Source organism: Falco naumanni, chromosome 4 (genome assembly GCF_017639655.2).
Source record: "Falco naumanni isolate bFalNau1 chromosome 4, bFalNau1.pat, whole genome shotgun sequence".
NCBI classification, from domain to species: domain Eukaryota; kingdom Metazoa; phylum Chordata; class Aves; order Falconiformes; family Falconidae; genus Falco; species Falco naumanni.
In genome coordinates, this window is record NC_054057.1 from 53,419,947 (window position 1) to 53,434,936 (window position 14,990).

Below are 14,990 nucleotides of genomic sequence, written 5' to 3' on the forward strand. Positions count from 1 at the left end.
TACTAAAGCTGAGACTGAAGAAAATCTAGCATCATTAGCACAGGGGAAAAAATGAATTCTACAACTCTGGTTTCCTTGGCAGTGCTAAATATCAATCTCTTAATGGAAAGGTAGATGACACTAACTACGAAATATAAATGCACAAGTTCTGTTTGATTTTAATATCTATAGAGCATGTGCACACTGGTGCTAGCATGACAAGTTGAAGAGTTACTGCATTTAGAAACCATCTATTTCTCTCTTATTTAATAGCTGTTACCATCATGTTTTGCTGCTGCTGCTCCTCCTGCAGATGGGAATTCATTGATATGATTAAATTTGATGGTATGATAATGTATGGTAATCGTGATTAATCAGAAGCCCACTAGCAAATGGAGGATGTTGGGTATTATGTCACCTGCATTTTAAATTGCATTCCCTCTATGCTAGCCTGACAATACTTGACAGCTGGAGGGATCTCATGCTGCATCTGCTTGCTACTACTTATAGATCTGATAAGAGAAAGTGCCCATCATTCCTTCACTATCTTAAATGCTGTAATTATAGGGATTTGCAGTCAAGTTGTGAAAACAGTAAGTGTTAAAAATGAAAGCTTTTTGGTAGCTGCTGAACAAGCTCTGTCTCACATCTGCAAGGGCTATAATCTGAAAGAAATGTAATTTGATGCGGCAGTCTCATTCAAACATGATTTGCATGAAATGCTGGATAAAGCAGTATCCAAGAAATGTCAATCAACACCACCTGATACCATGTATCCTGTTAAATGAAAACAAAATGCTTTCTACGCTACCTGTGATCTGCCACTGCTACACCCTAATAGAGCAAAAATTTCATTTACTGTTACTCATTATAGTAACCCCATAGCTAAAGCAGAGTAATTGTGAGGAAGTAGGAGAATCCTTTTCACAAGTGGCTTTTTATTTCCATTAACAGTTTGTCTCCTACATACATACTGTTGCAAACACATACAACTTACTAAATACCATTACTTACTAAATATCAGTTTAAAATAGATTGATCGTACTGAGATGTAGAACTGTTTAAATTGTCTATACTGTGAGTACTGAAGAATATGAGCCACAACCTTAGTAACAGTTGCTAAAACCGTTATTCACATGTGGCAACTCACCATCAAATTTGAAGCAATGGGAAAACAATTGTCTCCCTATCTGCTTTTCCCACAACAGACAGCAAACACTATTGCAAGTTTTGTTCTCAAAAGCACCCCAGATTTCTGCTTCTACATACTACAAGAGGTGTTTACATAAAGGCACACCCACAGACCCAGATACACTGTAATATCCATTAAACTGAACCAAGTTTACTGAAATGGTGTAGGTTGATCCAGTTCTGTCCAAGGACGACTGGGGAAAAGTAGTTAACTGTATTCCAATGTATCTTTTATAATTAATTTGTATAGCACTAATATATTACTTGTCTAAAAGAAGCGTTTCAAGCAAGTGACAATGAAGGACAGCCACTTCTGCTCTGAGCAATGACTGGGCACCTGTTTAAAAGCCTCTCATAGATTAAAGCATAAAGTGTTTAAAAACAGTGTCTGAATCACAAACACTTGAAATCTCAGAATTCAAACCAGAGTTTTTGGAAATGGTGAAGAAGTGAATCAAAACTAATCAACTGCCTTTCACAGCATCCATTTAAGACACCACCTGATGTCCTGGAGATCAAGTAGAAGTATGTTGAATAAGAATATAAAGAAAGTTTACTAAGGTTTTTGCACTTTAAGGAAAAGAATAAAAACCAAAGTATTCTTTGGGATAAAGATGATTTTGAAAAGAAATTGTAAGGTAAGTTCCAAAAACAAATCACGTCAAAGCCCTCTGAGAGCTAAAAAGACAGGCAAAGTAGAATATTCACAAAGGCCTGACAACAAGTCACTCTATTAAAGTCTTCTTTTTAATAGCGAATAAAATAATGTTACACAATTCAACTTTTTCAGACCTGAATTCAACCGATACTGAACAGCCTTCAGTGCATTAAGGTGTCCTATCAAAAGAGGAAAGCTTTGTGCATTAAAAAATATCAAAGCATTCCTGGCATAAATTAGTCAGGCAGACACTAGTGGTACTTTTATCTTGTGCTTCGTGCCACTTCAGACTATTCCTAACTCCAGCCCTGAAACTCAGTTGACCAAAGTTAAATTGTGCCTATGGGATGGACACCTGCCCAGCTCACACCACACCCAGAGCGTTGGGTTAAGGACAGCAGCTAAATCAGAATTTATCCCAATTTCCTGAAAATCCTCCTGGCAAAAAGCATACAGCTGCATTATCAGGCTCTGCTCTCTCTGCAGCAGTTTCAGAGAAGGATCCAGGGCACAGGCAGCAAGAAAACTGAGGATTTATTGCTCTCTTCTGCCTTGAGCAGTGCAAGGCAGGTTCTCCCCAGCTTCCTGTTCACTCTGAACACCCCCGGCTCCAGCCCCAAATTCGGATGCTGGGGATACATCACAATTTCTGGATGAAGAACACTGACAGCGAAAACATCTTCCCCTCTGCCACGCTCCATCCCAAAGTGGGCATGACAACACTCATTCCACTTTTCTATGTGTTTAACAAGAATGTGCACACATCACACATCGTTATTACTTCAGTGTTCATTAAGTGAAATAAATAATGTTTAAAGACAAAATTTTATAAATTTTTCTTCAGGAAACATTGAAACACTTCAGACAGAATATGCTGGTGGACTCGCATAAAGGATGAAAAGACCTGGACCATCAGCTTAGCTCCTAATTTCATATTAAGCCATGATCTGGCCTCTATAAGTCAGTTAGCAGCAGCCTACATACAAAGTGTTCAGAAACACCCCTTCCATCTTCTATTTAATTTCTTCTTCCCTTGTTTTACCCCATCCTTCTTCACAGAACACAGGAGTTGAAAGAGAAATTAGCCCAGATAAACACCAGAGGACAGGAACAGCAGTCCCTCTTGTGTAATACAAAAATCCACAGGCTCCGTACCTGCACTGGGGCATCCACAAGAATTAGTAATTTCGTAAGAAAATGTGTGAGAAGTTCAGAAAACACATACAACCATTCTTCTGTCACCTTCCTTTAAACGGATCAGTCCCCAAAGTAGACTGTTATTTGTGAAAAGCCAACCATGACACTGAGACAGGAACAGAAAAAGGCATCTTAACCACTTTAAAGCAAAGACATGGTAAAACAAGATCTTCAGAAGGACTCTGCCAAAGAGGTTAGCTTAATCTCTTCTTTAACTTTATAAACAGTTTATAAAGAAAACACACCATTGGCACTTGCACAGTTCCAGGTTAATACAAATACATGGAAAAATATTAGCATCAACTATGCTTGAAGACTGGATTACTATCCATTACAGCCACCTGAAGAGCACTGTGAAATTGAGACAAGCAGAGAAGCCTTCACAGAAGTCAGGTCTTTAACTCCTGGTTACTATAAGTTCACCACGTTTCTCAGCTGTAACATGCCTCAGATCCACTATTTATTCATTCAGTCCTAATCAGTTGAATATAGGTCTCAAACACCATTCACACCAAGTCACCTTGAATGATCACAGATTAAAGAGATAGACAGCTTCCTTCCTTTATTCAAGATTACTGTAAATGTTAAAACAACTCTTAGTAAGGAACACAGATCCATTCCATTATGTCATTTCTAATACTTTCTCTCTAATCATTTCACAAGTTAAGCTTTAAGTAAGAAATAATTGAACAATGAGCCCTACCCTGAAATACTTTGATTCAAGGTTAAGTGAATTTAATCACTCCCAACTCCAAGCAGGTTAAATCCTGATCAACATTACCCTGATTTAGTACTACATTATTTCTTATAATTTAGAACTCACACCAATATGCTAACATGCTCATTACAACTTTGTTCAACTCTTCAATTAAATCCTTCTGCAGGAGGTTGTAAGAATTAACCATTACATGGTTACAAGTCACTTCATTAGCACTAAATTAATAACACCTGGTTTCCAATGGATTTATGACTTGCAATTGATTAGCTCTGATTGAAGCTCTTCCTATGTTCAGAGTACACACAGGCTGTATGCTGAGAGGTTTCTCTCCTAGATAAGGTAGGAACTCAAGAGGCAATTTTTCCTTCAGTTAGGGCACTAGCTTTTAGGTCTCTCCCTTGCAAGAATTTCATTACATTTAGTGTTTCCACCTCTGCCACACTCAAGCAAAATAAACCATCCAGTTCAAAATCAAAGGGCAAAGCAGGCTACAAATATTCAATTCTAACCCCACAATTTTTTAGAAAAAGCAACTGGAAAAATCAGTTGACTATTTGATTAGGCAAACCTGAAAACAAGAGCAAATCAAGTTATTACATATCCAGAGATTCTTTCTACAATGAGGAAAAGGATGAATGAACTATAGCCTGACATACTACTGTGATCTTTTTCAAATGGCTTGTCAAACCATTGCTATAAGTCAACATTTATACATAAACAAGTGAATTACAATGGCACAAAGGCATTTGACATGTAACAGAGCAAAAAAAGGGTAGCTCGGCAAGATAAAACGTTAGTCAGAAAGTAAATTTGTCTTTAGCTCAAGAGCTAACATACTACATTTAATAAAACAAACACGAGATATGTACACAGTGACACTTACTTCCTAATCCTAATATGACTGATAACCTATGCAAAATTTATAAAGTACTTCATACGAGAAGTCCATATTATAGCCATTTTATAACTCAGTGAGTCATGGAAAGATTAAGTAACTTTCTCAGTGTCATATAGCAGGTTACTAGCTGAAATAGAAAAAAAAAACAAACCCAAAAAACCAACAGCACAAAACCCCAAAGAAACACTCAGGGCAAACAAATCACAGTACTGGATGCTCTTAGTTAAGCTAGCCCTCCTCCTCCTCATGAAAACAGAATTACACTGACTTTTTGCTAGTGTATTGCTTACATAAAAAGGCAGCAAGCAGTCAAGTATCTTCCTTCAGGCAAAAGGAACAAGAGTCCTACCAAGAATGTTCAATTTATTTTATTCCCTTTTAAAAACTGTTGTATACTCTCAACTTGCAAAACCAAAAGTGAACAGAATTAAAATCTAATTTCACAGTCAATTTAAAAAAAAATAATTTCCAATTTTTCTACAGTGATGTAAACACACTTCAAAAATGTCAATTACAACGCCTTTACAGATATTCCTTGTCTTCCAATTTCTTTTACATCCCAAATTGTGTTTATTGGCAAAACAACTTAGTGTCAAAGGAAAACAAATGCAAGATATTTGTTTTCATAAAAAGCAATTAGAATTACTTTTAAAATGTTAATAATGTCTCCACATAATACTAAAGGCTGCTGAAGAAAACTATTTCCTCTGAAAACCACAGTATTTTTTTAATAGAAAAGTATCTTCGGTTAAAGCATTAATGTAATATACTTAATGAAACTGTGGTCATAGTGCTTAACCTTTTTACACTTCACAGAAGTAACGCGGCAATGTAAAACCTCTGTTATTGTAAAAAATACAGACAACACAATTCCTCAGCTAGATGTCCTGTACAAAAAATATTCTGTGTCAAAATCAACCAGGTATGCACATGGCAATCAAAAGTCACAGCAGGTTTCTGAAATCTGCTTCTTTTAAATACAACTGATCTCTATGCAAGTAATTTATTGTGTGAAACTACACAGATGTTCACAAACATTACTTTCCGCCTTCAACACTGCACACATTAACAGAGAATAATTTTTGTGTGGTTTATATCTCTGGGAAACATAATATATGGGTCTTTATTTGAAAATATTCAAGGCAATACCGTAAAAACTATTTTTTTGTTTTGCTGGCTTTGATACACTGCAAGCCACCTGAACTAAAAATTTAGGCCAACAGAACTGAAATTATGAAAAAAAGGTATACAAGCATGCACTCTCTCCATTCACAGATTTTTTTTAAAAAAGCAAAGCAGTAAAGCAGCTAAGTGCCTTGTTTGTTTTAGAAGTTAGGAACATAAGAGAAAGCAAGGTCATGCAATGCCATTCCCATTTTTTTATATAAAAAACATGAGGGCATTTAAATGACTGCTGATTTTTACAATAAATATATATTACTGCTTTTTAAGCTTAGAGATTATTTCAAATAGCCTTTTATTACATCAAATAAAATAAGGATTCTATTTATACAGAGTCAAGTAATAAAATGAAGCCCATATTCCTTAAGACAAGATGCATTCATGCCTCTCCCACTGGAGAGACTGGTTCAACAATTTTACAGTTAAACAGAATTAATTCTACTCTCAAAAATCCATTGACCTTAAGCTTTTAACAAACATTTTCAACTGCAGAGTGTATTGTCAATATTTACAAATCCTTAAAATTATATTTCACTAGAAGAGCTTTTATTTGCTATATTAATATTTCCTTGCAAATGTATGCTTATCCATATCAGAGAAGAAGAAACAGCTGCTACTCACAGGAAATCTCTGGGGTCCTACAGCAGGTCTTGGCTGGGCTGGAACTGGCAGCAAGGGCACTGAAACAAGAGGCACCTTTTAACACCATTTGTTTTATCTAACAGTTGTTGCTGTTATTTCCAAAAGCAGTTGCAGTAAGAAGCCATGATTAAAATCTGCTATGCTTACCCTCACATGTCACGGTTCCTACAATTAACTTTAAGCAACCATTCCTTCCCTTGCAACATGCAACAGGGCAATTAGGATTCTCCTTGTTAATTTACATAATTTAATTCTGCATTTTCCAGAATTAAATTGCTCCTTGTTGCAGGAAGGAAAACTAGAGTACTTATTCAGCCAAAGACATCTCTTAAGACAAAGCTGACAGAGACTCTAATGATAATTTCATGTTTCAAATAGAAGGCTACATGATTAATTTCCCTTCTCAACTTAGCACCCCTCAAGATTTCCTAGGTATCTCCCAGTCTCACCACCAACCTCCCACAGTAATCATGGGCATGAGAGACTATCTGGTATAAATCACTGTTCACAGGAGGGTAAAATGAGTCAGGCAGTGGCAACTGATAGCAAGCAAAACCCAACTTAATCCGTCCTTGCCACCATAATGGTATATGCAACTGTGATCACAGTTTGTGTAATCCCAAAACTGATCCCAGATGAAAGTCTGCTATTTCACAAAGAGACACCAAGAAGAATTAGAAGTCCCTCTTCCTGAAAAATAACCTCCAAAATCAGTATTTCAGAGGGATTAACATGGATGACTTGTCCATACAACTGCATTTCAAAAGACTAGTCACACACAAAAAAAAAATACTTCCCAAAACATTAGTATTATGGCATAATGCACAAAGCATCTACAGCTGGATCACCTTGGGGACTTAATCTGTATCTGAATCCCCAGTACAAAGTGTAATACAGATTTCCTGTTTTCCAGTGCACTTTCTATTTCCTGCGTTGTCCAAGTGGTTAAAATTACAAATGTTTCAATGTTAAACAAAAAGGCCTAGAGAAGTTAAAGCATTTCAAACAGCACTGAATGTGTTTGTTCATTTACTGAAAACCTTTCATAAGGTTATTTTTCTTCAGTTTGTTTTTAACACTTCTGAAACTGATAGGAAAATGTTTCCTACACAGGGTTAAACATCGACCTTGTAGACAACTACTGTATTACATTTCAGAGCAGGGAAGATGTTAAGAAATGCAGCTAGGTTAAGGGAGAAGGTGAGTGCATTTCCCAGAGGAGTTTGCCAAGATGCCTCAAAAATCCCTTTTTCCTTGGTGACTCAGGCACAAGGACTAATGCATTAGTGGTCATTTTTAATTCATGTCTATGACTGGTTTCTACTCGCTTCTGTCAAGTACTTGTGATTTACTAGTTTAGGAACTAACAGTGTAAACTAACTGCACCAGTCTTTCTGCACCGAAGGACTGCATGCAAACTCTGGATCAGGTTACATGAGAAAATGAGTTGAAGAGTCTCATCTTGGTTTCTAACGAACATCTGTTGATATCAAACAGCCATGGCCACCTGGAAAAAACTGACAGGGTGCTCTTGACAGATCTAGGACTAAAAATAGCTCAGGGATTACAGGTCAGAGAGGCACTGAGAAAAACTGCATAAGGTGGGATATGCAGTGAAATGTCAAATGAACAGAGTACTCGTGTGTCTATTTCAGTATCCTGCCTCTGGCAGTAGCATACAGAGTTACATAAATTTATGTATTTTAAGCAAATGAATTTAATACTCATGAAAGATAGTAGTTCAAACTCTGTGCCCTTTCAATCCTTGGACACTTGCTGAAGCAGCAAAGAAGTCTCAAATAAGCACTCATTTTCCTGACGTCAAATCGTCAACGGGTTTGAAAAGTATTTTTGAAAAATACACAGCATATTGTTAAACACTACTTTGAGAAGATTAAATTGCTTTTGGCTGTGAATTCCAATGCCGTACCTGAAAAGATGAAGCAGCAATTTCCATATTGATTATTTAGAAGAATTATAATGTAATTTTTCCCAAGACACCCAACAGTTTTTAAAAGGTAATGGCATACTAATCTACCAAGATGCCATAAACTGCTCATTAGCTCACGTCAGCTTTGGCAGCACCACACTATCCTTGAAACAGTTATTTGTGGTATAAACATTGAGGGGGAAAAACTCAGTGTTCTCATCACAGATTGAGTATTTCACAGTACAATATACAGTCCTCCAGCATTTTTAAATATGTAAGCAACTAAAAGACATGTGATTCTTTTTGTGCCACAAAAAGCACAAATGAACACCAATGGAACAGCATCTGCACAGGTATACAGAGGCTCACATAACCATTTTAGCAGTTTTGACAGACTGAGTCCTTCTTAACCATTTATGAAGCTTCTAGACTTTTGTCTGAAACCAAACGGACTTGAAAGTAACTATTTTTTTGAAAAGAGCCGAGGCTGGCCAGGGAGATGATGGCCACTGTAAGAGATCTGCCTTTGAGACAAAAGCCAATGATAGGAGTGTTCGAGAGTGCTTCAACTCACTTTCAGGCTGAAGTAGCTGACTACTACAGCTCTGATACATGCTCTTTCTATTCACATGAAAATTTCATACAACTTACAGGAGGCTTGAGTATTTTAGAAAATACTGATACACTCAACACATTTCAAGATTAAGTTAAATCAAAAAGATGTTGAGAAAGTATATTTCTATGATTTGCCATAATGAAAAAGTGTCTGTGGTGCTGACAATTAGAAGTATGTGAGCTTAACCCTGCCATAAAATTAGAGTAAGAAATGCCAGTCTACACTAAAACATGACAGCACACCATTAAAATTACCAGAACCTAAGTGTGCATATCATGCACTTCCAGACATGGCATTTTTAGCTTCCAGGCATCACATTTTCAACAACAGAATCCCAATAAACTTTGCACCTATCTGACCGTATTTTCCAATGTATAAAGACCCTCACATATCTGGACATAACGTTCAGCCAAGAAGGGGCAGGACACCGCCAAGAACATGAACTCAGTCTGATCTTTCATACTTCCTGTTACCCTGAAACAAATGATGCATATGAAACACATCCCAGTGGTGTCAACTACCAGTGTCTGCCTACTGGGGCCTCAAGCAGATTGATTAAACTGAGGGGGATTTTATCAGAGGAAGTTTAGAACAGCTCTCCCTGCACTGGAATGTCTGTCTACCATTTGCCTGCAGTGACTGCTTAAAAACTCATCTTAATATGTAAATGCAATTGAAGATTTTATAATTATGCTCATCTTCCCTGAAGATGTCTACTGATCTCCTATACATTTTTCCTTAGGCATGCAAATGTATACCTTTGTGTGACGTAATTGTACTGCTTGCAGACTAGAAGACTGAGATGGCCACTACTCTGCCACTGCAGAGGACTCAGCTTCCCATACATGCTCTCTAATCAAGATGATTAAAATTCTACAGGAATTTTAAAGATTGCATTTCATAGCATGCTGACCACCTATTAGCAGAAACATTCCATAATCTTGCCAAGGATTCCTTCAGTAAAATGGACAGCACAGAGGTATTTCACATATATCAGCTGCCATCAATACACATCGCAAAGATCTTCCTCACTGAAATACATGTCTTACACTATTCAAATCAATCAATGATTCATTCTTCAGGGCTGCCCATTCTGAGAGGACGACTAGACTTTATCAGTCAAGAAATGAATGTGCACACAGTCAGCAGGTATAAGTTCTAAAAAAAAATAAAGACTACAAATCCAGTATTAAAGATCTCCTAACATGCAACATGCAGGAGGTAGACAACTTTGTTAAAAAGAAACTCTGCAAGACAAAAAAGACTATGCTCAAGACAAAGCAAGGTCCCTGGAATACCCATGGTGCCACAGATGTAGCGGTAAGGCTCAAACCAAGACTGAAGCCATCGTATAATGTGGAGAAATAACTCTGACGAAAGAAAGAAGATACGCTGTATACTTTTGATGTTAATCAAAAGAAAAACCCCTCAACAGTCACTGCTGGCATTAGGAGGACATGCGTTCATCTAGATACAAAAGACTTGTTAATTTTTTCACAAGGAGAGAAAACAGGCATCTAGAGTAGTCTGAAAACAATTTTTGCTTTCCACAATACAATTTTTGCTTGGGAAATGTTAGGGAAATGCACAGAAGGCATAAATCCAAGACTAAAGGACCTTTTGGACTACTTCCAGATAATCTGTCCCGATCCATAATTTGGTGGGAAGCACTGATTTTATTAGACTGGAAAAAGCAAAATAATCTCTACAGCACAGCTACTATGAAGCCATCTGTGAGAATCCCAATAGATCTGTATAATAAATTGGTAATATCCTACCCACCCAAATTCCTATTTTTTTCATTGGTCAAATAAATGAAGCAGAGATAGCACTGGCTTGGAGTTCTGCTGATTTGAAGGAAGAAAAAATATAGAAAACAATGGTAAATATGTATAAGCATGTATGTATTTCTTTACGGTGTCTAGTCCCAACAGAATCACAAATGAGAGCTATGTAGGTATCGGGGGTTTTTTTAATCCTCTTAAGGCTTAAACACTTCCTAAATAAGTAGTAATGTTAACTCTGTTGAGAGCTGCCCTAAAAAGCATACCCCAAAGAATGCTTGCGTTAAGTTACAGAAAAAATGTACTTGCAGGTTGCAAATCAATTGCAAACGTGGCACTGAAAGGAGAACTGAGGACATGTATCCTGTCAACTAAGGATAGCAGCTGGTACCTTTCACAGAGCAATTACAGCGCAAGGAGTGCCTCTGTACTCTCACTGAAATAGGTGGGTGGTCATTCTGCAAACGCTTGGCTGAAGCTGGAATGATGTGGGAAATTATAAACTGCAGTACTCACCTAGTTTTGAAAATTGACATTTGCTACTTTTAAAAAGCACATTCTCTTTTCAGTTTCCATTTTTACTGCTCTTTGCAGGCTTCACAGTAGAGTGATAAAGATGATAAAGATGTTGAAAAGGCTTTACTATTTCAGCTGGCCACAGTCCAACATCATTATGTCTTACTTCCAGCAAAACATTTGTTTCAAGCTTAAGGAAAAAAGTATCAGCCTGAAGCACACTTCCATGAAGTGATAAATAAACAAATCATTGCATCTTTTGCAAGAATAAGATCAGTCACGCTTGCAAGACTGGGAAGGTCTTCAGAAAGCTCACCTTGTACAGGTGTCACTACTGTCCCCTTGAAATGTGGATTTATGTGTATGTTCTTCGGTTGCTGAGGTGTCACTGGAGGTGGAGTCATCATTATTCTAGGCGTTTCTATCTGAGGGGGCATATGTAGCCCTGGAGGAGGAGAAGAGTGATGCTGATGCTGTAAAGGAAGCAGAGATTGTAACTGTTGCTGCTGCTGCTGCTGTTGCTGCTGCTGTTGTTGCTGCTGTTGCTGCTGCTGCTGCTGGTGCTGCTGGAACAGACTCCTAACAGGTTGCTGGTGTGTTGGAATTAACCTCTGTGAATGAGTCTGAAGTCAGACAAAAGAATAAAGTCAATAGGCTTTAAAAGTTAAAATATCCTGACATAAACCAGCACAAAACCAAGACACCTTTGGAGAACAATTAAGGCCAAATATGAACAGAAAAAAACTTCTTTCCCATACCATCAACTGGAATTGTTAAAAACCATCAGCACAGGAATGCAAAGAAACAATCAAAGACATTCAAGTGAAGTAGAAAAAAGCAAAGAGCAAGGAAGAACACAAAGAATGCAGACATTCATTCACTTATTTTTAACAGTGAAACTGTCTAGTTTCATGTTAGGGTTCTGCACATGTCGCTGGAAACTGTCATCAACTGCAGTAAGGCTTATGTGATGATCACCAGAAAACTGAGTCCTCAAATGTACCAACTTTTGTCTCAAATATAGAAGAGCCTCTCTGACCAAGAGAGACTTAACAGTAGTAACAGAAGTCAAAATACACATTAAGCTACATTCTTCAGATCTCAGTGCAGCCCATTTATCCATACTGCTTAAAGAAAAAACTACTTTAAAGACACCCTTCAAAGGTACCTTTCATAATACAGAAGAAAGCCTCTTGCTGATCATCACTCAAACACAAATGGCCAAAATCAGTTATAATAAAAAGTTATGATCATGTTTCTCTTCAGAGGCATTCTTCTGCTTCTGAACTCACTGATACTAGATATCAGTCCTAGTCCAGTAACTTCTAAACAGTAGTGCAGTAAGAGTCCCAAACAGGCAACCTTTTAGTAACACAGACATGACATTTTTTTCAGCAGCCATATACATAAAGCAAAGCAGCTACAAAGTTTGCACAAAAAGACATTGCGATGAGCACAAAAACATTTACATCATTTAAGATCAACTCAACTAGCAAAGACTGCAGCAATACAGAAAAAAAAGTATTCCACCTTCACTGTTTTAAAAGCACAAAACATTCTACTGCAGGGCTCTCAATCGCTGAGATATCCACCGATTCTTGCTAGTGATCAGCACCTAGAGTTAACTGCTGTCGGAAAAAATCCCCTTTGTTTAATACAGATGACCTTGTCCTGCGAAGACATAGACAGGCTTTGTTCTACAATCTCAGCTTCCAGTATATTTCATGGCAGTTAAAAAAAATAAGTGTGGGCTACCTTGATCATATACTTGCCGGGGTTCTTTTTTGGATGGAAAGAGCAACACCTTTTAGATCGTGATATAAAGCACAGGGAGGTGGGGGGAAGCTTAACAAAGCTAAATTTCAACTAAAACCCCCAAGACACCAATTTATCTAGTGGTGATTAGCTCCCTAGGGTTTTATTTGCCTCCATAGTAGCATGGCAGGTATACAAATAGATTATCTCTTTTTTTTAGAATCATCAGCAAAAATATTAGTTTACAAAACCCAAGAAATATTTTTACAGAGTTTTTTTTAAAAAATAAATTACTGTTAATAATGTGGGACTGAATATGTTTCCATGTTGCATGTAGAGGACTTTGAAAGGAATTAATTTTTTCATCCATCCCTATGCAAACCAGTAGGTAAGCCTGACTGCATTGTATAATTCTGAATTCACTCTTCATTTGGAGGCCTTGAGATTCCTCAGCCTGAGGCCAGTAACAAGACTAAGCACATAATTTCACAATCACATTACATAAAACCCATCCTGCCAACAGTGCCCTGAAAGAGCAAAAAGTGTACATTGGAATATATATTCCAATTTAGAATGCATTTCTCCACTATTTCCTGAAAGTTATGTGCAAAGAATACTAAGGATTAAAAGGTACCATTGTTGATGGCTGGTTTGGCAGCAGTGCAGGCCTGTGATCCTTCATTCTTCCCCTATCATTATTGTCTCTCCTTTGTTCTCCCATTCCATGGCACATAATCGAGCCTCCTCTTCGTCCTCCTCTCCTTGAGCCATACCGTCCCTGTTTAAGCTGCCTTTCCCTCTCTTCAAATTCAAGTAACGCTGCTTTGGCTTCTGCAGAAAGTTCTGTTAAAATAGAAAGATGAAGGGGAGGGGGTGAAAAGGTGAAAAATACAATGAAAAAAACATCGCTAGAACTACAGCAAGCACCCCTGTAACTAACATAAAATTTGCAGGCACTTTGATCTCCTTTAGGTGGCATGTTAACATTTCATTAAAGACATCTTTAAAAGGAAAAAGCACACGTACTTGTGTCTGTTGCACAGTAAAAAAGCAGCAGGTAAATGAAACAAGCATGAACAAAAAGGTTTGGTGGTTGTTTTTTTTGAAGCTATTGAAGTTTGCCTTATGCTGCAAGAGGTGGCTGTGGCTCCCCTCACATTTGCGTTATCTTAAACATCTCACTTACCTGCAGATGTGTCAGGCAGTACAATGAAAAACCCAGTAAACTTTACAGTAAAAGATAGGTTGGGTCTTCCACATAAATAGATTTTATCTGCCAGACTTTTGCACACTGGCCATTCCAAAGAAGGACGGACTGGTTACTGAAATGTTTTTTCCAGCATGTAATTATTTAATATTTAGTCTATTGTACATGGTTTAAGAACCAGCCGTACTTTACAAGTGATCTTTCCACTTAAGAGAGAGAGCACACTTCAAAATCTGTGCGCAGCTCAAGCCAAATACATGGCCACTGATAACATCCATGCAACTCACGTCCCAGGTAAACACCACAGAACAGATAGTACTCAAGACTGCTAAATTTGCTTGAAGCCTGGGACAATCCTGGTAACACTGAGAAAACCATGCAGTAACAGGCCCAGATAATCAAATTACTTGGAAATGCCAAGAAAGTCTACAACAAACTTCAGGAAACACACTGTGACAGTACAAGCAGTGCCACTCACCAGGTTTCAGTTACTTAAAGGGGATAAACTTGAACCCAAACATGCAACTGAGATTTTGCCATGTACCAATCAGATCCCTCCTTACTATAAAACTGACTTCTGTCACTAACAGGGTAAAAATCAAACTACTCTAGAAGAACACACCCCAGCAAACAGAAATATTGTTTGAATTCATATAAATGGAAATTAGTGCAAGAATTCCAGTTCTACATTTAAAGTCTGCTCTTACTGTTGAAGGA

The 14,990-nt window shown here is 37.6% G+C and overlaps 1 protein-coding gene across 5 annotated transcripts in view; it reads right to left on the reverse strand.

Annotated features, from left to right (window-relative positions):
- The window catches only part of RBM33 (RNA binding motif protein 33), a 105,795-nt gene that overhangs the window by 57,098 nt on the left and 33,707 nt on the right, over nucleotides 1–14,990 (reverse strand). For 4 of the 5 annotated variants that reach the window (XM_040592351.1, XM_040592349.1, XM_040592348.1 and 1 more), the window contains exons 8-10: nucleotides 13,701–13,909; nucleotides 11,628–11,934; nucleotides 6,445–6,503 (exon numbers count right to left, since the gene is read on the reverse strand). In XM_040592351.1, the coding sequence (XP_040448285.1) occupies nucleotides 6,445–6,503; nucleotides 11,628–11,934; nucleotides 13,701–13,909 (575 nt within the window). The remainder of the gene's footprint in view (nucleotides 1–6,444; nucleotides 6,504–11,627; nucleotides 11,935–13,700; nucleotides 13,910–14,990) is intronic. The other variant, XM_040592350.1, reaches the window with a different exon arrangement.